The sequence below is a fragment of the Chiloscyllium punctatum genome, chromosome 11 (assembly GCF_047496795.1).
Source record: "Chiloscyllium punctatum isolate Juve2018m chromosome 11, sChiPun1.3, whole genome shotgun sequence".
Lineage (NCBI taxonomy): Eukaryota > Metazoa > Chordata > Chondrichthyes > Orectolobiformes > Hemiscylliidae > Chiloscyllium > Chiloscyllium punctatum.
In genome coordinates, this window is record NC_092749.1 from 39,811,600 (window position 1) to 39,836,778 (window position 25,179).

The window sequence follows — 25,179 nt, forward strand, 5'->3', positions numbered from 1 at the left end:
GAGAAAAAGGGAGATGTAGACATCCTTGCATAGTGTTGAAATAGCTAAGGGGAGGCTCCCAAACTTTCAGTTGATATTTTCTAATCAACCTGTTCAGAGACATTGTTCCACACCTCTGAAACTGGTGAGACTAGAAGCCAGACCTTCTGGCTCAGCGGTAAGGACACTATCACTGCTCCAGAAGAGCCCAAGATTTTCAGTAGATTCAACATGACAAATCAATACAAAGCAACAACAATTAACAAAGCCAAAAAAAAACCTGACCTATTCAATGCAAATAATACAAAATTAGAAGAAGTGATGATCAAACTGGAAAATGCTCTGGTCTGACTGATTCCTGATTACATTTTTCAGATCTAGCTGCAAAGGGAGTGGGGAGATATTCAAGCAAGCAGAAACTGCTCAGAAATGTAGCCATAAGATTGCTTTCTAGCATCATCAGTGTGAACTTTTGGCTCACAAGGTAATTTTATATAAGCATATACGTTAGTAATATTATGTAGAAAGTTAATATGGAATAGTATTTTAAATTAAATTAAACTGTTGCGATAATATATGGGGATACAGGTTCAAACGCATTCAAGACGATACTAAGGAAGTCAAGGATTAGTACAGCCTGCTATACTCAATCCTTCAAGGAAGTCTTCCATCACATCCAAAGTCATGAATATTTGAAAGAGACTCCTAGGCAGAGTTTGGGAGTATGGACACTGAAATTATTCAAACAACAATTGGATGCAGTGTTAGCAAGGTTAGCTTTTTCGACATTATAACAGTCTCTAGATTCCAGTTTCTGGAGAGGTGATGGCCTAATGATATTATCACTGCACTATTAATCCAGAGACCCGGGTAGTGCTCTGGGGATGGAAGTTCAAATCCTGCCATGGCAGATAGTGGAATTTGAATCAAATAAAAATCTGGAAATAAGAGTCTAATGTTGACCATTGTCAATTGTCAGAAAAACTCATCTGGTTCAATAACATTCTTTAGGGCCATCCTTATCTGGTCTGGACTATGTATGACTCCAGACCCATGGCAATGTGGTTGACAACTAACTGCCTTCTGGGCAATAAATAGTAGTCTAGCCAGTGATGCCAATATCCTATGAATGAATAAAAAGTATCTAAGAAGAGTTTTCTGGCATTTGAGAAATGTGATGAAGCACTGAAAAATGCATATCCTTTCTCACATATTACCAATAAAACAGAATGAGTAAAATATTATTCATTACATTTGGGAATTTTATTCATTGAAGCCACTTATCTCCAAGCAAATATAACCCATGTCTTCAATGGTTCAAGATTCACCATATATGAAACAACAATTAAAGGTCTGTTACATTAACAACTCACTTAGTAAATACATTTTGCTATATCTCTTCAAATGCAAAAACAATGAGAAGAACCTAAAATTGTTTACTTACACTCTACATTCAAAAGTACTGTACAGGGCTTTGTCTGTGTGCGGTGAAATGTCTCAAATATAAGCCAAATACATGTATATAATTATCATAAGCCTAAGAACTATATGATTCCTAAATTTACTTTTATAACTGCATTCTGAAAGGGTTTCAGATAACATGGATAGTCCACTTAACTAATGGAAAAAGTACATATTTTAAAATGAGCTTGAAAACCAGTGGATACATTTCCTGACCCTGTGCTGATGGGCTTCGAGGCAGAGGGAACTGTAAAAATGGAAGTGGGGCCTTGATGGAACAATTTCCTAATGCATTCCCACATTCAGGGAAGTTTCCTGCATGAGTGAGGTTGCTGGGAGTCAGATCAGCTTTCCAGTTTACAGGGTCATGTCTCCAAATACGTTAGTTGAGGCTTTGCCAATATTTTGTTGCTGGCAGAGCAGGATTCCCAACAATGTCAATTCAATAATAGTGACTTTGTTGCTGAAGACATTTTTGTGTGTGAAGTGGGATGGAGGGTGGGGGGGGGGGGGGGGGGTGGCCGGCAGGATACACGATGCACACGAGATTTGAGGCCAGAAGCTATACATCCCACTCCAATCCACCTGAAGTGTTTCTCCTTCATCCCAATTGACCTGTGCGTCTAGATGTTGCTTACTTCTTCATTGTTGTGCAAACAGGGTGACCTACCATAGCAGCACTCCCCTCTCTTCCTCAGGCTGGCAAGGATGCAGACTTACCAGTACACTGACTGAGCCTCCAACATAAAAGCTTACTTGTCATCCTTATCAGGGCATGACTTGGAGGTGTCGGTGTTGGACTGGGGTGGACGAAGTTAAAAATCACACAACACCAGGTTATAGTCCAACAGGTTTATTTAAAGCACTAGCTTCCAGAGCGCCGCTCCATCACACAACCACCTGATGAAGGTGTGGTGCTCCGAAAGCCAGTACTTCCAAATAAAACTATTAGACTATACCCTGCGTGTTGCGTGATTTTTAACTTAACAGAATTTAACTTATCAGTGATTGTGAAGACAGCAAATTAGTGGCCATCTCCCAGAACTGGTCTTGCTATCTGCAAGCATTGAATCAGGACCCTTATCATTTCTTCATATTGGGATCCTGAAGTTGGTAGCAACATTCCTGTCTGGGGAACATTTTGTACAAGACAGTCAGGCAATACAGAAAACTCTATTTTAAAAGAAAAATGTAGACAAAGGCTTCTTTATCAGGTAAATCCAAATCTAAAACTCCTAAGCAACAGCAATAGCAATATCCTGAAAACAACTTGCATCTTATTTCCTAGGATGAAGGGTTTGCTTTGTCAGGAAGGATTGAGTATAGCAGGTTGTACTAATTGATATTTAGAAGAATGAGAAGCAATCTTGTTGAAACATTTGATTCTAAGAGACTTTGACAAAATATACCCCAAGTTGTTTCCTTTTTAAAGGAATTTCAAACTGGGTGTGGCACAGTTTAAAAAAGGTATCTCCAATTTAAAGGCAGAGATGAGGAGGAATTTATTTTCTCATATGATCATTAGTCTTTGGAATTTTCCTTCACAGAGAACAGTGGATGCTGGGCCACAGAACATATTAAAAAGGGTGAGTAAGGCAGATATTTGAGCTGCAAAGCAATCAAGGATTCTTGGGTTAACAAAATAAAAGTACATCATGTCCATGTGGGTGAAGATCTTTTTTAGTTCACAGTCAGCTGAAAAATAGGCCAAATTCCTACTATTTTTAAGACTAATAATCTGTCCAAAAGTCAAGAAGAAATACTTTTGACACATACCTTAATATTGCATTTTCAGTTGTTTACAGGTTTAAACCATTAACTGTGATGGGTTTAAAAACAGTCTTAATTCCCATGCTCAACATTTTATTGCTCATCACTATGTGTCCAAAAGAGACACGAATGAATTACCAACATTGATGGGGGTCCGGAACAGCATTTCAGTGAAACTGAGATGTATGACAGGTTTCCTTCCATAAAGGATATTGGAAAACCAGTCAGGGTTTAAAATTTGAAAATACCTGAAAACCACTGTGTAAGAACATAAAGTTCTGTACAGCCTGAATTAGATCATAAGAAATAGGAGCAGGAGTAGGTCATCAGGCCCTTTGAGCCCACCCTCTCATTCGGTAAGATCATGACTGATCTTTTTGTGGCCTCAATGCCACTTAGCCACCCTCTCACCATAACCCTTAATTCCTTTACTGTTCAAATAATTATCTATCTTGCCTTTAAAACAATGAGGAAGCCTCAACTACTTCACTCAGCATGGAATTCCATAGATTCATAACCCTCTGGGTGAATAAGTTCCTTCTCAATTTGGTCCCAAATCTGCTACCCCTCTTGTCCTAGTTTCACCCGCCAGTGCAAACATCCTCTCTACTGCTATCTTATCTATCATAAAACGTATCATAAATTCTGTTTTAAATTCAGAATACACGTTCTAGTGGCTTCTATTAGTTTATCGCTAAAGAAAGTAAACCCTCCGATCCATGTAGAAATAAATAAATTTTGAATGCATAATTATGCTAAACCGTTATCTGGTCTGGAGCAAAACTGTAGACAACGCAAAAGTTCTGCAAACATTGCAGCGGCTTTCACAAAAAAGGTCCTTTATTGTATTTATTCAAAAGACTAGCGAGTGACTAGAATGTCCAAACCCAGAATATAACCACACTTCGAAATATTCGCTGACGATGTGTGACAAAGTATTTTTTCATTAACACCCACTCTTAAAAGAAAGCGAACACTAAACAAATAGATGATTGACTCGAAATAACTATCTGAGTAATGCTTTCACAACAACTTGTTCAAATAGTTCCCACTAAATGTTTCTTTGTTGGGGGAGAACGGTATTCAAACCATGACCGCTACATTTGTGAGAACTCCCAAAGTGCGCCTTAACCTCATCTTTTCTACACTGTGCTGTCAGTGAAGTTACATCAGATCCAACAACTAATCTTGGAAAAAATGCTGTACTCACTTTCAAGATTCCACGTCTCGGTTACTGCCACAGCCGTCTAACTAATTCAATGTGCTATTATTCCCCTCCGTTAAACTTGCCAGGAGAAACTGAGGGCAGATGTCAAAGCGGGCTTTGGGCGTGGGGCGAGCTGCGGTCTCCCCGGCTGATGGTACGACTGCTCTCCCCTTGTCCATGCCGATGAGACTGCACCGAAGAGGCGATAACTTTCCCACACTCAGCTCGCTGGCTGTCAGCGGATTCTTAGCGCAGTGTATCCACCTGGGAGCATAGAGGAAGGGTCATACATGCTAAATGACATTCTTTGATTGACGTACCCTTCCACCAATCGGGTGGCCGTCCGAACGTGCTCGCCTTTTAGTTAGTTTGGGGTGCGCGGGAAGGCGGGGTCAGAGCTGTGGGGGGGGCGGATCGGCGCGCCTGGAGGCGGGGTTTGTGCGTGAGGGTGCGGGGCCGCTGCGTGCAAGGGGCGGATCAGCGCGCGCGGGGGCGGGGTCAAAGCGTGCGGGGGGCGGACCAGTGAGCGCGGACGGTGCGCATAGGGGGGCGGGCCTTGCGATTGAGTCCCGCGGGGGGGCGGACCAGTGAGCGCGGACGGTGCGCATAGGGGGGCGGGCCTTGCGATGGAGTCTCGCGGGGGGGGCGGACCAGTGAGCGCGGACGGTGCGCATAGGGGGGCGGGCCTTGCGATGGAGTCTCGCGGGGGGCGGACCAGTGAGCGCGGACGGTGCGCATAGGGGGGCGGGCCTTGCGATTGAGTCTCGCGGGGGGGCGGACCAGTGAGCGCGGACGGTGCGCATAGGGGGGCGGGCCTTGCGATGGAGTCTCGCGGGGGGCGGACCAGTGAGCGCGGACGGTGCGCATAGGGGGGCGGGCCTTGCGATCGAGTCTCGCGTGGAGACGTTTGGACGTGAAGAGATGCTTTTGACGTTCATGTGGGTTATCGTTGATGCGTGGCGGCGAATAGGAACCGGCTCTTGTAATGGAAGCACCTTCTTAAATGCTTTTAATTTTTAATGAATATTGTTTTCCAGTCCCTTTCCTGAAGTTATCTCCAAGGGAGTTCTTAGTTTCCAAGCGGGAAAACAACTGTGGTGGAGATGGTTCTAAAGAAGAAGAAGGTCCTCGAGGTTGGTCGAATTGTGCTTGACCAGCATCAGCTAGAGAGATTGCAATGTGAGTAAACACTTGTCTATTGCAGGCATCAGAATCCGGAATCCGGGCTTGTAGGCACAGTGCCCAAGCTTAGGCCGCAGATACATACAGTGTGTAACCCGGCACCAAATGGACACTGTGTGCAGGCCTTGGAAGATCTGGTATTTATCCAGCAATGAAGCAGCAGCAGCAGCACTTTGCAAACAGAGCTCACGATTAAGAAATCCGAATTGCATGAAGTATTAGTGCATATGGGTTTCTAATTTCAATTTGGAAAACCCTGGTGTAGGGCCCGTGTGTTAAAGGGTATTTTATCCTGAATTTGTAACATCGAGGGTATGTGGAGATCTTGGATAATGCACATAAAATATTTACATAAGGGTTCTGGGGATGAGGCATTTCAGTTAACATGAATGGCTTGAGAAAACTGGGGTTGTCTCCTTAGAGACTCAAAGTTTGGAAGATTTCGAACAGTAAATCGGGAAAAGTTGTTTCCATGAGCTGAAGGGGCAAATGACATTTCAAGCAAAACACTGTGGATGTTAGAAATTTGAAATCCAAAGATGTGCTGCTTAGGTGAATTGGCCATGTTAAATTGCCCATAGTATTCAGGGATGTGGAGTTTAGGGGTAAATGTAGAGTAATGCGGAATGGGTTTGGGTGGGATACTCTTCAGATGGTTGGTATGAACTTGCAGGGCCAAAGTGCCTGTTTCCATGCTGTAGGGATTCTATGAAATAAAAACAGAAAATACTGGATGAACTTAGCAAGTCTGGTAGCAGTTGTGGGGAGGGAAGTAAAGTTAATGTTTTGATTCCATTATACCTGAGGGGCTACCTCCTTTTCAGAATTGTTTGTAGCATACACTGATTTAAGATGAATGGTAAAAGAGCCAAAGGCAGCAGAAAGACCACACTGTTTGAATCTAGAATGCACTGACTGAGTGTGGAAGTGGACATCTAACAGTGACTTTAAAAGGGAATAATCATTTGAAAAGAAAAATTGTTTCAGGCTTACATGAAAAGGACTAGGAATGGGCCTAATTGAGTTACTTTTGCAAAGAGCTGGCATGAACATGAGCCAAATATCAACCTCCTGTGATGATTGCACTCTGATTCTGTAAATATGACTTCAAACATTGAGCAATACATATATTTATGTCACACATATAATGAATCAGCATAGTGCATTTACTGTTACACGGTTGCACAGTGATTAGCACTGCTGCCTCACAGTGCCAGAGACCCGGGTTCAATTCCCGCCTTAGGTAACTGTCTGTGTGGAGTTTGCGCGTTCTCCCCGTGTCTGTGTGGGTTTCCTCCGGGTGTGTCAGTTTCCTCCCATAGTCCAAAAATGTGCAGGTTAGGTGAATTGGCCATGCTAAATTGCCCATAGTGTTAGGTTAAGGGGTAAATGTAGATGAATGGGTCTGGGTGGGTTGCTGTGCGGAGGGTCGGTGTGGACATGTTGGGCCGAAGAACCTGTTTCCACACTGTAAATAATCTAATCTAATTGTGACAGTAGATTTGTTCATAAGATCCTACAAAAGTGAAGGGATGAATTGGAATTGTAACAAACTGGACTATCGGCCAAAAATTTAGAATTTTCAATAGTGTCAAACATTTCAAGTGTACCTGAGCTATTAGAACAACTGTTATCTTAATGCTTCATCCAAAAGGCAGCATCCCTGAAAATGAAGCAACCTGTCTGTATTCTGTAGAAGTTATGCTTTAAATCATATGGTGAATTCTTGTTGTACAGTTTGGATGCAGTATTGATACTAACTGAAATGCTGATATTTTTAACTAGTAAAGCCACCTTCTTACCAGTGAGCTTTTGTTTTGCAGTTTGTGATATATACTTCAGGTTGCTGCAAGCTACTCTAACTTTGTTCCTGGAATTTACAACAGTATGAGCTCCTTAAAGATGTTACACGTGTTTTTGCCTGATCTGAAAAGTTAAAATGCTTTTAAATTTAATTCTGTAAGTGATTTTATTCACTTTGCATCCACTTACAAGTACAATAGATTGTAATGAATAATGTGCAAACATCCTACCACAAGTACACAAGCAAGTCACATTTAACCATACCTCACTAGACTGTTGGAGAATCAATGTATCTTTTTACCCTCAGGCATAGTAAGTGTTGAGAAGAATGATCTTGCAAATCTTCTGCTGGAATGTGCACAGCTCACTGAGGGAATACAACAACTGTGTTTATTAAAGAAGGTCAGTTTGTTTTGCTCCTTTGGGCTTCATTTCAAACACTTCTCTGAGCAACAGTATCAGACAAATATAGTCATGAAGTTGAAGGCACAATTTATGTTTTCAGAAAGTGATGTTCACATCTTTTCCGCAACTGTGATTTGAACAGTTGACTTTTAAAAAAAAATGTGTTAAGGGCCTTAGTGCAAGTAATCATGCTGCAGTGCTATTAAGTAATGATCATGTAAATGCATCACTCCATTTCAATTATAACTCAAAACATTATTGGATTACATTAAGGATTTGTAACAAACAGAAAATGTGATCACCGAATTGGTACTTCTAAAATGTTTTGTTACTTTTTCTGGAGGTTAGGTTTGAAGTCTTGAAATTACCTTTGTAATGTATGTTTAACAGACCACAGAGTCATACAGTATGGATGCAAACCCTTCAGATTATCCAACTCATTGTTGTTTCTGTCTTTTTCCAATTTTCTTCTCTTTATATCCAGAGATGTTATTACGCACAACTGTATGGCATTTTTCACACTGTTAAATCACTCCAGATACCTTTCATGTATTATAGACCACTAATAAATCACCATCTCCAATTAATCAATTTATATGCAAAGCTTGGCAAGGGCAATTAAACCAGCTCTTAAGTACTAAGTCCAATGAGCATCATCTGCTATCAGTCTACTTTAGAGCTGTTCTATTTGACCTTTCAATGACCTGACTTTCTAACACAACAATGAGGGCATGTGTATCAGCCATTTCTAGTTACTTTACTTTAGAATTTCTCTTTTTAAATTTGCTCATGGGACATAGGTGTAGCTGGCTGGCTAGTATTAAATGCCCATCCCCAGTTTCTCTTGAAAGGGTGATGGTGAGCTGCCATCTTGAACTGCTGCAGGCTAGGTAGACTACAATGCCATTAGGGAGGGAATTCCACGATTTTGACCCAGCGCTAGTGAAGGAGCAGCAATATATTTCCAAGTCATGGTTGTGAATGGCTTGGAGGGGAACTTTCAGTGAGTAGTGTTCCACTGTATCTGCTACCCTTTCCTTCTAGATAAAAGTGCTTATGGATTTGAAAGTTGCTGTCGAAGTGTCTTTGGTGAATTTCTGCAGTGAATCTTGAAGATTGTACACACCACAGTGTTGGTGGTGGCGGGAATGGATGCTTGTGGATGTGTTGCCAATCAAGTGGGCTGCTTTGTCCTGGATGGTATCAAGCTTCTTGAGTGTTGTTGGAGCTGCACCGAACCAGGCCAGTGAGGAGTATTCCATCACAATTCTGCCATGTGCCTGATAGCTTTGGGGGATTAAGATGTAAGTTACTTGCTGCAGCTTTCCTCGTCTCTGACCTTCTCTTGTAGCCACTATATTTATATGGGACGTCCAATTGAATTTCTGTTCATTGGTAACCCTATTTGGATGGTAGGGGATTCAATGACGGTAACATGAATGAATGTCAATGGATGGTGGTTAGATTGTTTCCTTTTGGAGGTGGTCATTGCTTGACATTTGTGTGGCATGAATGTTTCTTGCCACATGTCAGCCCAAGTCTATATATTGTCCAGAACGTGTTGCCTTTGAACATGACTGCTTAGTGTCCAAGAAATCATGAATGTTGTGTAATCATTACTTCTGACCTTGTGGTGGAGGGAAGGTGTTTGCCATCTAATGACAAATGGTTGCTATGCCTATACTCCCAGGAACTGATTTCATAGACTAAGGTCATGTTGCGGCTGTACAGGATGTTGGTTAGGCCACTTTTGGGATCTTGTGTGTAATTCTGGTCTCCCTTCTATTGGAAGGATATTGTGAAACTTGAAAGGGATCAAAAATGGTTTACAAGGATATTGCCTGGGTTGGAGGATTTGAGCTATAGGAAGAAGCTGAATAGGCTGGGGCTGTTTTCCCGAGAGCATCAGAGGCTGAGGCTTGACCTCATACAGGTTTATAAAATCATGTGGGGCATGGATAGGGTGAATAGGCAAGGTCTTTTCCCTGGGATGGGATAAGTCCAGAACTAGAGGGCATATGTTTAGGGAGAGAGGAGAAAACTCTTTTAAAGGGACCTAAGGGGCAACTTTTTCATGTAGAAGTTGGTTGGGGTGTGTGTGTATATGGAATGAGCTGCCAGTGGAAGTGGTGGAGGCTGGTACAGTGGTGGAGGCTGGTACATTTTAAGAGGCGTCTGGTTGGCTATGTGAATAGCAAGGGTTTACAGGGATATGGGCCAAGTGCTGGCAAATCAAACTAGATTACGTTGGGATATCTGGTCGGCATGAACAAGTTGGACCAAGGAGTTTGTTTCTGTGCTGTACATTTTTATGACTTTATAACAGCTGCCTTAGATATCAGCCACCATTTCTAATACTTCAGTACAATTATTTACACTACTGTATGTAAACTAAGTCTCTGTCTTCCCTCCACCATGTGTTTCTCCTACCATAGACAAAAGAGTAGCATTCTTTTACTTTCTGTTATCTACTTGTCTCACTGGTAAATATAAAACTTTGTTTCTTTTTCACAATCATTATTGGAATCATATTCAAGAAAAGCCTTTCAACAAATAGTTTGATTAGCTTATTCCTCTCTGGGATTTGCAAGCTATGTTACTCTGTTCTTTGGGTAAGCTACAGCATGATTTACTTTTTAAAAATCTGAACGCATTTCATTGGCTTTTCACTTGTTTATTGAAGGTGAGTCAAATTTGAATTGACCACACTTTCCCTCCTGTTGAAGCTTGAAATGTCATGTTTTATTCAATCTAAAATTTCCACGAATCGCTATGTTTTTCTCTACATTTCAGATTGGTTGTATGTTAAGAAAACTAGGCGGAGATGATGTGCATCATTCACAGAGCAGTACCTGTATGGAAATATTGGTTAGAATTTACTGGGGTCTAGAATCCAGAAGCCCCCTGAAAAGAGCAACAGCAAGGTAACCCATGGAGTATTTCTTTTCAGTGCATTTACAAGTGACCTAAAAAGTTTTGAGGTTTTGTTTTGACCAGGTGAGGGGATAATGAATCTGCTCCCCCCCCCCCCTCCTTTTTTTAACCCCCATGTTGACCACAAGAAGTACTTGGAATTACTTTTAGCTTGTTTCTGTATCACACTATATAATTATAGTTTGCTTAATAATAATGAAGGAGCCAACTAAAAGACTTCCTTGAATAAAAGAATGTGGAATTTTATTACTTACTTACACTCAGAAAAATAATAAAATAAAACATTGAACACAATCAAATGGTGCAAAGTCTACAAAGTCGTGTATGTCTGTTACAAAAGTAAGAAGTCAAGAATGCACACCTTTTCAAAAAAGGTCCTTTGAATCCTTGAGTTAGTATTTAACCTAAGACTGTGACTATTTAATGAATTACTTGTCTCTTCAGCAGCATTGAAATCTGTGAATAACGTTGAGTTCTGCGTGAATAAATCTTTCTCCTATTTACTAATTCACCGATCATCGTTTTAATGAAAGTTGAGGGCAAACAAGCAGGAAATAGTCTTTCAGTTGTGTGTTACCCATACATCTTGCATTTCTGCTCAAAAGTTGTTTTACTGGAATATTGTTCTCTTGCGTATTCCAATTTGGACAATCTGCAGGTGACCTTCGTTACAAAATGTGAAATTTTCAGAGGTGTAAGTTAAAAATAGGCAAGGATTTCTCAACACATGAATGAGTTTTGGTGCCTTTTTATCAAAAGTTAATCTCGGTTCACACTTTCTTTGTTTAGTGCGTTTGTATCGTGAGCAAGGCTCAATTTGGTCATGTGACTACTGCAGCCATTATGTCAGTATTTTTTCCTTTTTTTTAGTTTAAAGCTGTTTTAGTCCAAGAAAATTCCAGGTATTAAAAATCAAATGTTGGAAGGTGAATATTGATTTTCCGTGATTTACCACTATCATGACAATCTTAAAGTTAAACCAGCAGTTTATCGCTAATACCAAACCGTGAAACATCCTGTGAACCTGGAATAAAAACAGAAAATGTTGGAAACAGAGAAACACAGTTCATGTTTTGGGTTAATAATCTTTCATGAGATGCTTCTGTTCTGAAGGAAGTTATTGATCTGAAGCATTAACTCTGTTTTCTCACTCTGCTGACCTCCCTGATCCTCTGGACATTTTCCAGAATATTCATCACTTTGTCATGCAGTTGAGAAAAACATTGTGTGTGATTGTGCTAGGAAATTATTTGACACCTGTTTGTGGATAAACAACAAGATCAACAGATGGAAATAGGCTTTTTGAAATGGGAATTGAGCATTTAAACTTTAAAATGCTGGCTGGTACGGCATTTATTTGCCTATTCCAAGGTTTCCTTGAGAAGGTGGGTGTGAGCCTCTACCTTGAACCACTGAAGTCTATTTGGTGTGAATAGACCCACAATGCTATTCAGGAGAGCGTTCTACAATTTGACCTAATGCCACAAAAGGCACAGCAATACATTTCCAAGTCAGGATGGTCAGTGGCTTGGAGAGAAGGTTGCAGCTGGTAATGTTCCCATGTATCTGCTACCGTACCTTTTCCAGATGGTATTGATTGCTGGAAGGCTCTGTCTGAAGAACTTTGGTGAAATTCGGCGATACACCTTGTAACTTGCTAGTTAACATCAGTGTGATGGAGAGAATGACCATTTTTAAATGTGGTTACAATCTGGCTGCTTTGTACTGGATTGTGTCAAGCTTCTTGAGTGCTGTGTGGAACTGAACTCATCGAAAAAAAAAAAGGCATTATTTCTTCTTAGTCCTGACTTGTGCTGTCTAGATAGTGGACAGGCTTTGATGAGTCAGGAGGTCAGTTTCTGACAGCAGGAGTTTTAACTTCTGATCAGCTGTTCTGCTCAGAATGTTTATATGGCTAGTCCAGTTCTGTTTCTGGTCAATAGTGACAGCCTTTACCCCACCCCGCTATGACCGTGGGATTCTGGGCTGTAGTTAGATTCTGAAAATGTGTTGCTGGAAAAGCGCAGCAGGTCAGGCAGCATCCAAGGAACAGGAGAATCGACGTTTCGGGCATAAGCCCTTCTTCAGGAATCCTTCCTTAAGAAGGTGCTTTTGCCCGAAACGTCGATTCTCCTGTTCCTTGGATGCTGCCTGACCTGCTGTGCTTTTCTAGCAACACATTTTCAGCTCTGATCTCCAGCATCTATAGTCCTCACTTTCTCCTGTAGTTAGATTCTCTCTTGTTGGAGATGTCTTTGCCTGGCACTTATGTGATACGGTATCTACTTGCCACTTGTCAGCCAAAGCCTGATATTGTCCAGGTGATGTTGCTGTTGGACGTAAACTGCTTCAATATCTGAAGAACCATGAATGCTGCTGAGCACTGTGGAATCATCAGTGAATATCCTCGCTTCTGACCTTATGATGCTGGAACGATTATTGATGAAGTAGCTGAAGATGGTTTGTCTGGGAGACTACCCTGAGGATTTCCTGCATTGATGCTCTCAAAATGAAATGATTGACCTCCAACAAAGTCAGTCATCTTCCTTTATGTTAGATAAGTCTTCAGCCAGCATAGAATTTTCTCAGTGATTCCCATTGCTTATAGGTTTTCTAGTGTTTTTTAATGCTGCATTTTCATCATTGCTGATGATTGAGAGTAGATTGATAGGGTAGTAAGAGGCTGAGTTGGATTTGTTCTGCTTTGTGTGTAGGATATGCTTGGCAATTTTCCACATTGTCAGGTAGATGCTACTATTGCAGCTGTACTGGAACAGCTTGGCTTGGAGTTTGGCAGATTCTGGAACAGTCATTCAATTCTGTTGCCAGAATGTTATTGGATACTGACAAGCAAATAAGCTCAAACATCTCCAACAGGTTTTTGATATCAGTCTCTGAAAGTGAATCAAATTCCCTGAATTGGTGATGCTGGGGACTTCTGGAGGAGGCCAAGATGAATCATCCGCTTGGTACTTCTGGTTAAAGAATGTTGCGAATGCTTTCGCCTTATTTTTGCAATGATGAGAGTAATCCAGCTCATCATTGAGGATATTCCACTTCCTGTGATTTAATTGTCAACGACCATTCACAACTAGATGTGGCAGGATTGCAGAGCTTAAATCTTATTCACTGGTTATGGAATCGTGTAACCCTGTTCATCACTTACAGCTTATGCTTTTTAGTCGGTAGTTCCGTTTTATAGATTCACCTCGTTTTTAGGTCTGCCTGGTGCTGTGTCTCGTATGTGCTCCTGCACTCTTCATTGAGCAAGCAGTTATCCACTAGCTCAATGATAATGTTAGGATGGGGTATAAATAAGCCATCTGGTTGTAGATTGTGTTTCAGTGCAAGTCTGCTGCTGATGGCACACCGTACCTCATGGGTGCTGAGACTTGAGTTTGTCGATCTGTTTGAAGTATGTTCCAATTAATGGTGTCAAACAGTGTTCCACCTTCAACGTAAAGGTGAGATTCCTTTCCACAAGGAATGTGCAGTGTTCATTCCTACTGATACTGTCATGGACAGGTGTATCTATGACAGGAAGGTTGGTGAGGATGAGGTGAATTGCGAATTTTTTTTTCTCCCCCTCTTGTTCATCCCTTGCCACCTGCCACAGACTTAATTTAGCAGTTCTAGAATTTGACCAGCTTGGGCAGAAGTGGTGCTGTATTGACGTCTCCTATCCAGAGTACATTCTTCACCCTTGCCACTCTTAGTGCTTTTTCTAGTGGTGTTCAGCATGGAGGAACACTAATTCTTCATGATGTCATGAGACTTAATTGGATCTGGAGTCAGTGTTGAAGACTCTCAGGATAACTCTGTCCAAACTGTTCTGCCAACTATCTCTCTAGGGTCTCCTACAGGGTGGAACAGAGCATACCCAAAGATTGTGAGGTACAGTTCTATTTACATGAACAGTCTGAAAGACAGTTCTCCAAATCTTGGCATGTGTCTCTATTTGTGTCTCTGTTTTCTCATCTGTCTTCTAGATTGATGTCAGGTGATCTGTTGGTTTCATTCCTTTCATTTTTGAGACATCTTAACAATCTGATATATAGGGTGGTTAAGAGTCACCTACATTGTTGCAGATCTGGAGTTGCATGTAGGCCAAATCAGCTAAGAATAGCATTTTCATTACTGAATGCAATGGGTTTTTATGATAGTTGTGAATGCTTTCATGGTCGTCATTAGATTTTGAATTCTAGATTTTATTGAATTTAAGCCCAGGTCCCCAGAACAGTCACTGAGTCTTTCACTTGCTAGTCCAGTGATAATGCCACCATACCATGAACCCCATGGGAGAAGCATGAAATGTCCCTTATTTTGCACAATACTGTTGTTATGGGGTATATGGTAATTGTGTCAATTGAGATTAAATATTTGCAGATTGAAGGTAATGACTCTGTAGTTATTTGTTCACCTATAAAGAGGCAGTTAATAACACAAAGTAAGTCCTGAAATGATTAATTTTGTGAATAAAAATTAGCAATGGTTTCTTCCTTCATAGACTGGCTATCAGGGGTTTAACACTGTGCCTTTATGACTGCCATTTCAAATCTTGATTTGACTGTGAATTAGCATAGATCTTATTCGTGCTATTGCTTTGATTTTGGCTTATTGTACAAGATGAAAAAAAAGTTTGGGAATCCAGTCCCTTAAAAGTATTGCTGTTGCGTCATCCATGGGAGTAATTGGTACCAATGTATTTAGTTGAGAATTTGTGGTTGCAAATCTGGCAATTATTACATTGTTCTGTATGTAGGTTTGCTCACCTGAGCTGGAAGGTTCATTTCCAGATGTTTCGTCACCCTACTAGGTAAAATCTTCAGTGGGCCTCTGGGCGAAGCACTGTTGATAATTCCTGTTTTCTGTTTATATGTTAGGGTTGGTGATATCATTTCCTGTGGCGGTCATTTCCTGTTGTTTTTCTCAGAGGGTGGTTGAGTTAGACCCCATCTATGTGTTTGTTGATAGAGTTCCGGTTGGAATGCCATGCTTCTAGGAATTCTCATGCGTGTCTGTTTGGCTTGTCCTAGGATGGATGTGTTGTCCCTGTTGAAGTGGTGTACTTCTGTATCTGTATGTAGGGATACTAGTGAGAGTGGGTCATGCTGTTTTGTGGCTAGTTGATGTTCATGTATCCTGGTGACTAGTTTTCTGCCTGTTTGTCCAATGTAGTGTTTGTTACAGTCCTTGCGCGGTATTTTGTAAATGACAGTAGTTTTGCATGTTGCCTGTATAGGGCCTTTCAAGTTCATTAGCTGCTGTTTTAGCGTGTTGGTGGGTTTGTGGGCTACCGTGATGCCAAGGGGTCTGAGTAGTCTGGCAGTCATTTCCGAGATGTCTTTGATGTAGGGGAGAATGGCTAGGGTTTCTGGGCTTGTTTTGGATTTGATGCTGAGAAACCTGCGGACTGCGTTCATTGGGTACCCGTTCTTTTAGAATACACAAGGTGATTTTCCTCTGCTCTGTGTAGTTCCTCTGTGGTGGCTCATTGGAATAATGTTCTGATGCAGCTTCTTTTGTGGATGTTGGGGTGATTGCTTCTGTCGTTCAATATTTGGTCTGTATGTATTGTTTTCCTGTAGACACTGGTTTGAAGTTCCCCATTGGTTTTTCGCTTTGCTGTAACATTTAGGAATGGCAGTTTGTTGTTGTTTTCCTCCTCTTTAGTGAATTTTATGCCAGTAAGGGTATTATTGATGGTCTTGAAGGTTTCCTCTAATTTGTTTTGTTCAGTCATGACAAAGGAGTCATCCACATAGCGGACCCAAAGTTTAGGTTGGATGGTTGGTAAAGCGGTTTGTTCAAGTCTCTGCATGACTGCCTCTGCTAAGAACCCTGATCATGGGTGTTTTGTTGGTTTGTCTGTAGGTATTGTTATTTAAAGGTGAAGAGTGTGTGGTAAGGCATATGTTCACTAGCTTGATGATACTGTCCTTGTTGATGAAGTTAGTGGTGTTTGGTGTATGTGTCTTTGGGTCTTCTAATAGAGTAGTCAGTGTTTCCTTGGCCAGGTTAATGTTGTTTGATGTAAACAGGACTGTTACATTAAAGGAGACACAAACGTAGCTGCATCAGAACATTATTCCAACAAGCCTCCACACTCTGCAGCACAGAGGAACTATGCAGAGCAAAGGAAAATCACCTACATAGTGTATTCAAAAAGAACGGGTACCCAATGAATACAATCACAGATTTCTCGCAACAAACACAAACAAGCAGACAAAACACATCCAGAAACCCTGGCCACTCTCCCCTACGTCAAAGACATTTTGGAAATGACTGCCAGACTACTCAGACCCCTTGGCATCATGGTAGCCCACAAACCCACCAACATACTAACAAAGTAGCTAATGGACTTCAAAGACGCTAGACAGACAACATGCAAAACTAATGTCATTTACAAAATACCGTGCAAGGATTGTAACAAACACTACACTGGACAAACCGGCAAAAAGCTAGTCACCAGAATGCATGAAAATCAACTAGCCACAAAATGACATGACCTCTCTCACTAGTATTTTCACATCCTGATGTGGAAGGACGCCACTTTGACTGGGACAACACATCCATCCTAGGACAAGCCAAACAGAGACACGCATGAGAATTCCTAGAAGCATGGCATTCCAACCGGACATCTATCAACCAACACATTGAGTTAGACCCCCATCTACCGCCCCCTGAGAAAAAGAACCGGAGATGACATTGCCACAGGAAATTTTGTCACCACAGGCAATGACATCACCAATCTAAAGAAACCCAAATATATAAATAGAAAGCAGGAATTATCAACCGCGCTTCACCCGGAGGCCCACTGAAGATGTTACTTAATAGGGTGACGAAATGTCTGGAAATGAACCTTCCAGCTCAGTGAGCAAACCGACATCCAGAACCTCAACCTGAGCTACAGATCTTCTCAAAATTTGCTAAGATTTGCAATGTGTCGAGGAGCAACTGTTAATACTTTTGCAAATGTATATTTTGTTTTGAAAGACTTTGTGTTCATATTATTTTATATTTTTGGTTTAAGTTTTAAAATGCATTATTTCAGAGTAAATCTGGTTATATTTCAATCATGGTTGTCAGAGATGAGTGAAAACTGTTGTATGAAGTATATTTTGGCAAGTTCTACTTTTATATTATATTTCCACACTCCAGTAGAAATCAAGAGATTTCTACTGCCAACATCAAGAGATTTATTTTCATCATTACTCTACCCAAGCTAATTTTAAATGTACCATTACCATGGGAAGGCATTGGTCCAGTGGTATTATTGCTGGGCTATTAATCCAAAGACCCAAGCAATGTTCTGGGGACCTGGATTTGAATCCCACCATAGTAGATAATGGAATTTGAATTCAATTTTTTAAAAATCTGCAATTAGAGTCTAAGCCCTGGTTAGACCATACTTGGAATATTTTTTTCAGTACTGGTCACCTCATTATAGGAAAGATGTGGAAGCTTTAGAGAGGGATTTACCAGAATGCTGCCTGGATTAGAGGGTAGGTCTTAGGAAGAAAGGATGAGGGAGCTAGGGCTTTTCTCATTGCAGTGAAGAAGGATGAGAGGTGACTTGATAGAAGTGTACAAGATGATGAGAGGCATAGATAGAGTGGATAACTAGAGACACTTTCCCAGGTGGAAATGGCTATCACGAGGGGGCATAATTTTAAAGTGATTGGAGGAAGGTTTTAGAGAGATGTAAGAGGTTGGTTCTTTACACAGAGTGGTAGGTGTGTAGAATGCACTGCCAGCAGTGGTAGGCAAAAGTCAGGACTGCAGATGCTGGAGGTAAGAGTTGAGAGTGTGGTGCTGGAAAAGCACAGTACGTCAGGCAGCATCTGAGGAGCAGAAAAATCGACATTTCGGGCAAATGCCCTTCATCAGGAAGGCCAGCAGTGGTAGTAGAGTCAGATATGTTAGGGATATTTTAAGCAACACTTGAATAAGCATATGGATGATAGTAAAATTAAGGATATGCAGGTTAGTTTGATTTTAGGGCAGGATGAAAGTTCGGCACAACTTCAAGGGTTGAAGGGCTTGTACTGTACTGTTCATGTTCTAATGACCATCATGAAACGATTGCTGAATGTTGGAAAAACCCATCTGGTTCACTAACGTCCTTAAGGAAAGAAAATCTGCTGTCCTTACCTGGGTTAGACTACATGTGACTCTAGACTCACAGCAATGTCGTTGACTCTCAACTGCCCTCTGGGCAATTAGGGATGGCAATAAATGTTGGTCTAGCCAGTGATCCCCTCATCCTGTGAATGAATTTTCAAAAATTCTGTTTTTCTTTGTGTTTGAAATGTTTACATTTCAATGCAAGAGTTGACCAACTATTTATGTAGAATGTGATTCAACAGTTTAATCTGTCTTTAATATTTTTGAGTTGATACTGTCTGATACATGCACATTGTTTGTTTGATTTATTTGTTAACATGTAAAAATAACTTGCTGCCAAACAAGGGGCTTGCATTAATATGAGGCATGTTGACTTGCATCTGTTGTGTAATGATGTGAGGTGCTGCATTTTGGAAAGGCAAATCAGGGCACTTAATGGTAAGTTCCTGGGGAGTTTTGCTGAACAAAGAGACCTTGGAGTGCAGGTTCATAGTCCCTTGAAAGTAGAGTCATAGGTAGTTAGGATAGTGAAGAAGGCATTTGGTATGCTTTCCTTTATTAGTCAGAGCATTGAGTTAGGATTTGGGAGGTCATGTTGCAGCTGTACAGAACATTGATTAGGCCACTTTTGGAATGTTGCGGGCAATTCTGGTCTCCTTCTTCCTATCGGAAAGATGTTGTGAAACTTGAAAGGGTTCAAAAAAGATTTACAAGGATGTTGCTAGGGTTGGAGGGTTTGAGCTATAGGGAGAGGCTGAACAGGCTGGGACTTTTTTTCCCTGGAGCGTCGAAGGCTGAGGGATGACCATATAGAGATTTACAAAATTGAGAGGTATGAATAGGTTAAATAGACAAGGTCGTTTCCCAGGGGTGGGTGAGTCCAGAACTAGAGGACATAGTTTAGTGTGAGAGGGGAAAGACATAGAAGGGAACTAATGGGCAACATTTTCATAGAGAGTGGTGCGTGCATGGAATGAGCTGCCAGAGGAATTGGTGGAGGCTGGTACAATTCAGCATTTAAAAGGCATCTGAATGGGTATATGAATAGAAAGGTTTAGAGGGCTATGGGCCAAGTGCTGGCAAATGGAGCTAGATTAGGTTAGGATATCTGGTCGGCATGGATAGGTTGAACCGAAGAGTCTCTTTCTGTGCTGTACATCTCTATGACTCTATGACTTCCAACAAAGCAGTTTTTGTACTATGTAAAAAATTTTAATATGGAGCACACCAGCACCAAATGCTTATTTTTAACATTTTTACACCAAATGCTTCATTCACAATTAACGCTAATATCCTTTTGCAGTGCATTGAATGGCATTCCTGAAAACTTGAAGGAAGAAGTGGTTAGTTGTCTAATCAGTTGCCTAAAGAAAGAAATGTTGATTGTGGATAAATCCCATATCAGGAAGGTGATTGATTCCATTGCAGCTTGCATGGAGAATTTTAGCCTGGGTAAGATTTGATCAATTGCATGAGATTGAATATTTTTATGTTCAAGACTTCTATATTGCTTTGTTAAAATCTTATGTTCTTCCTACATCTTACATTTTTCTTTGGTGTGTATGCAGCTGATTTGTGCATGAACTTTGAACTCTAGCAGTTAGAAGGACACTATTTAGCCAATTACATTTGAATTGGTTCTTCACTTGAAACAATCCAAACTAATGCAATGTTAATAACTGTGATAAAGCAATACTCTGTGTTGATGACTTTCTTCAAACTGCTTTTTACTCTTTCTCTGTATGATATTGAAAATTGATTATCCCTTGTAATTTTCCAGCTGGTGGAAAACTGCCTTTCCTATGCCTTCTATCATTAGACTTTGCCTGGCTTTTGATTTAAAAAAAATGAAGGTTTTCGAGAAAGAAAAGACCAACCTGAGGTCCTGGACAGGAATGAATAGGAAATTGATAATGTATTATCATTGTTTCTAATTATGATGCATGCTTAATAAAGTAATCACTCTGATTTGTATCCTCACACAGGTGAAATGTGTACACAGTACCTCTATTTGGAGGGTAGGTTGTTCTGTTTTATATTTGGCTGCACTTATAGGCGATGACAGTGTTAGATGGAGCAACAAATGCAGATATGAAAAATTGCAACATTGTTTTTCAATTAATTTTAATTCCAGAGTTGTTTCAAGCTAACAGCTGCAAATACTTAGCAAGTTTATTCATTTATTATTATACCATGTTTCATTCACCTCCTGTATTAACCATATTCTCAATTGAAAATGTTTAAACTTTGCTCTCCTTCCTGAGTCCATAGTGTTTGTGTAAGTTGTTAATAATATTGGTCTCAGCTTTGCACCTTGAAAAAAATCTGTTTACATGTTCCACCAATCTGAATACTTGCCTTTCAACCATATTTTCTGCTTTATAGCAAGTTCACCTTCTATTCTGCTGTATTCTCGAGGGATGGTTGAAGTTTTCCAGTTTCTCAGATTCAGGAGCTGAAAACAAATTATTGTTATTGCTGTTGTAGTATACTCTGACATGACATCACTGGTGCAACTGTGCATACATGGATGGATCAGAGTATCCATTTTGTATTGGCACAAACACTTTGCTCAAGTGTTGAGTTTGGAATGTTCTCTTATATCTGTTAGTTTTATTTTGTTACAATCATTCCACTTCCTTTGTAATCTTTCATCAATAAGTTGTACACAAAGTGGAATTGAGTGAACTGCTCTCTTTATTTATGAAATTTGGCCACATCCTCTTGGTCTTGACTCACCATATGCATACCTTGTCTTCCGTGTTAAACCAATCAACTTAAGTTGCTTAGTCCGAACATTTGTGATAACCTTTGGACAGTTGTTTAAGACTAAAATGAAATGCTTTACTTTGAATTTAATTTGGAACACGTTTGGGTTGGTGTTAATGCATAAAAGATTCCAGTAACATTGGTTATTTGTTGAAGTGCTTGAGCATTTTTAGTACCCTATCCCACATGTATCTATACAATTTAAAAAAAAATTGAAAAATGTGCAATACTACCACAATTTTAGTAGATTACGTTTATTGCTCAATCAGAATGACATCTTTGCAGGTCCTGGGCAAAATGTTTTACCCTTGTCTTTTCCCACTTGCAGTTGCCCATTTCAGAAAGCCTGACTGTTCACCTTGGAGTCATATTTGGTTTGAAAAGCCTGTTACTGTTTGGTAAAAGCCGTCTCTGAGACCAGTCAAGGGACTTTGAAACACTAATGATAGTGCCATTCTGAATTGTCATGAATTATTTGTTATTTCAACTTTGGAGAAATAATCACTACATATTCTTTGTATGCTAAGCACCTTATAGCTGGGACACCTTTTTGTAAAATAATGAGACTCCACATTGCATTTAAGACAGTTGTATTCAAAGAGGCCCTTTCCAAAGTCCTTCTATAGAAAAATAGTCAATGACTAGAAATATAACTGCTTATAACTTAGCATAAAAATCATTGAAGTAAGTTGTAAATTTGCATTTGTAAATACTTCTATTTTACTTTCTAGTTCTTCAGTTTCTGCATATGACATTAGTGGATTTTAAGCTTCAAAATATGTGAGTATTTCTAAAAGTTAACTTTGTTCAGGGCTCAGATATGGTTAGACATCAAAGTATGTGAATTAGGCAAAATTCACCAATTATTCAAAGACTATAAAATTAATGAATTTGATTGCAAACCTACAGTTTTTATTATTCTGCATTTGTGTTAAGTGCCACAGGCAGCCTTAACTCAGTGTAGGATGTTGCATTACAAGTGGAATGATAAAAATGCCTTTGCTAGGTTAGAAGCTAGGTATTAAACATGTGCAGATAATATATAATGCTTGAGTAGCATGAACTGATGCATTTTTTTGAGGCTGCGATGAGCTGAGTATTCTATTTTTACATTGTGTGCAGGAACGTCCACTAATATTGGGAAAAGCCCATAACCCAATAATTAATCACAGTTCATACTACTGGCAAACATCTTTCAATCTGGGTCAGAATCCCTATTTTGAACCCAGACGAGACTAAAATTTGCCAACGTTTTTGAGCAAGCATCTGGGTAAGGGGACCTTCCACCTGATGCAGCATATATGAGTCCACATATGAATCCTTGCAGTCAACAGCACAAATATACTGAAGCAGCACCTGTTTTTAAAAAAAAAATTGGAGTAAGTGCTATGTTTTACTGGTCTTTAAGCCATTTTGACAGCTATTGAGAGACTTATGAAAGCTAAGCGGGTTGAGGGGGGAAGGTGGATTCCACACGCAATTTCATGGGATGTGCGTAGAGTGGAGGTTGGATCTGGTCAGGGGAGTTGGGTCCATATTTTGATTAGGAGGATGGGTGTTGAGACCAGTGGTTTCAAGCAGGGGATGATTAGGATGTTGTTGCCATTCTATTTACGTTAGGGAAACATGGGTCTGAAAGGGGTTCCCAAATAGATTGGGGGGGCTGCTTGATCTGGACAGAATGGGGTGGGGTCAGGTCTGGTTGTGTTTGGAAGCCGTTTACTGAATTGGGGATCAGGATGATTGACAGTTTCAGGTCTCTTTGGAGTCCCAGGTAGGGGAATGCTGTCATTGGTGAGTCTGGGATATCAGTTTTATTGTTGGCCAGGAGTTGGAGGAATTTATAGTTTTTCAAACGTTTCCTGTTTTAACTGTTTTGGTCAGTGAACTGGAATCATTTGAAGTCTATCCTTCCAGTTCCGAATTAGAGAATTTTTTTGAATGTTTGCAGATGCCGTATAATTGCTTATCAGAAATTTCTGCTTCCCAGGCAATTCCCACTGAGTCAGTTTTGATGGGATTTCTTTATAATCCTGAATCATAATGCCTCTTAATTGCTGCAGTTAATTTCTTCCCATTGAAAGATCCAGGCCGCATTTGTATGTTTGATTGTTTTCATGTTGCTGCTGCTTGGAAAATACCATCCCACACTACTTCAAATTGGGTGAATAACCAGGCACCAAGAGCTTTGCTTCTAGGTCATCTGCACGATGTAAATATGCCATTACAGAGGAACCTCGATTATCTGAACGAGATAGGCTGGCACTATTTCATTTGGATAATTGATTATTCGGTTAATTGATAATTGATTTCCTCTGGGGCTCAGTTTTCTGTGAAGTGTACTCACCGTTCAGGAGGTTAGGCAGCAGCACACCACGTGAGTCCCCACCCCCAAACTCCGTCCAACACCGCCCCCACCCCGTCCCCCCAACCCTGTCCAACTCTACCCGCCCCATCCAACAATGACCCATGTCCACCCCCGTCCTGCCCCCAACACAGACCCCACCCAACCACATCCAATACTGTCTGCCCCCAACCACGTCCAACACCACCACCTGCCTGCCTGGTCTTCCAACCCCACCCACCGTCCAACCTCCGTCCGCCCCCCCCCGGCCACACGGGCGCCGGACTGCACACCAACAGTACGATTGCTGCTACCTTTGTCTCCAAATAGCACGTGCATAACTCTTTACTGCAACAGCAGGGTTTAGGGTTCACCTCATTGTAGAACTCCAGGGAAAGTGTGTGGGGGGGCAGGGGACAGAGAGAGAGTGGGAGGTCAGTCATTTAGAGACGGTGCCTGGACTGTCCAGGGCTGTTCTCCGCAGCATTTCAGTGAGCCGAGTTCATTTTTAATCATTGTACATGTAAACTAAAGACACGATCAGGGTTGAAACAGCTCTTTGACTTAATGTTTCTATCGGGACCTTGAGATCTCTTTCTGATAGTCCGTAATTCAGATAATTGATATTCGGATAATCAAGGTTCCTCGATTGTGTTGCATGATTTTTGAAATGCTTTTATGCATTTTTCACATGGAAAAATAATTGCCGATAATTGCAGAGTAATCATATTCAAAGTCATATTCCAAATAAAATTTTAAATCTCTGATCCAAGTTTGATTAAGATCAAGCATAATATATTTTATTGCATTCATTTCTGATCTGAAATGCAGTTAAAGGGGATGAAAAACCTGTAAATTTCGTATTTATGACTTTGATTCATTAAACCATAGACTTTACAGATTTTCTATTAAATTTAAAATTTTTTTGCAACAGATATAATCATTTCTTAAAATGTATTTTTGGGGTTGAAAGATGACTATATTTAATTTTGCTCTAGGAACCTTGGCGGGCAGCATATTCTGCAAAACAAGCTGATGCATGACTTATTGGCAGCCTTGAAAGCTACAATGGTCCTTGTTCAGAAAGTTCAAGAGAAAATACATGACGTTCTCTGTAGAAATACTGAGTCATCTCTCTGGGAAACTATGTGTGGGCTGCTCACATGCGTTATTGAAATACTCCTAGATGGTAAGCTAA

The 25,179-nt window shown here is 40.6% G+C and overlaps 2 protein-coding genes across 7 annotated transcripts in view; one reads left to right on the forward strand and one right to left on the reverse strand.

Annotated features, from left to right (window-relative positions):
* Positions 1 to 4,742, reverse strand: part of plekhh2 (pleckstrin homology domain containing, family H (with MyTH4 domain) member 2) — a 115,997-nt gene extending 111,255 nt beyond the window's left edge. For 2 of the 3 annotated variants that reach the window (XM_072580661.1, XM_072580660.1), the window contains exon 1: positions 4,421 to 4,741. The gene's annotated coding sequence lies outside the window, so the exon portion shown is untranslated. Of the gene's footprint in view, positions 1 to 4,420 lie in introns of all 3 variants that reach the window. The other variant, XR_011961817.1, reaches the window with a different exon arrangement.
* Positions 4,743 to 5,295: 553 nt separating this feature from the next.
* thada (THADA armadillo repeat containing) overlaps positions 5,296 to 25,179 on the forward strand; it is a 355,281-nt gene continuing 335,397 nt past the window's right edge. For 2 of the 4 annotated variants that reach the window (XM_072580667.1, XM_072580670.1), the window contains exons 1-7: positions 5,362 to 5,596; positions 7,710 to 7,804; positions 10,601 to 10,731; positions 20,172 to 20,320; positions 20,854 to 20,886; positions 22,369 to 22,417; positions 24,980 to 25,170. In XM_072580667.1, the coding sequence (XP_072436768.1) occupies positions 5,521 to 5,596; positions 7,710 to 7,804; positions 10,601 to 10,731; positions 20,172 to 20,320; positions 20,854 to 20,886; positions 22,369 to 22,417; positions 24,980 to 25,170 (724 nt within the window). In that variant the 5' untranslated portion in view covers positions 5,362 to 5,520. The other 2 variants (XM_072580668.1, XM_072580669.1) reach the window with 2 other exon arrangements.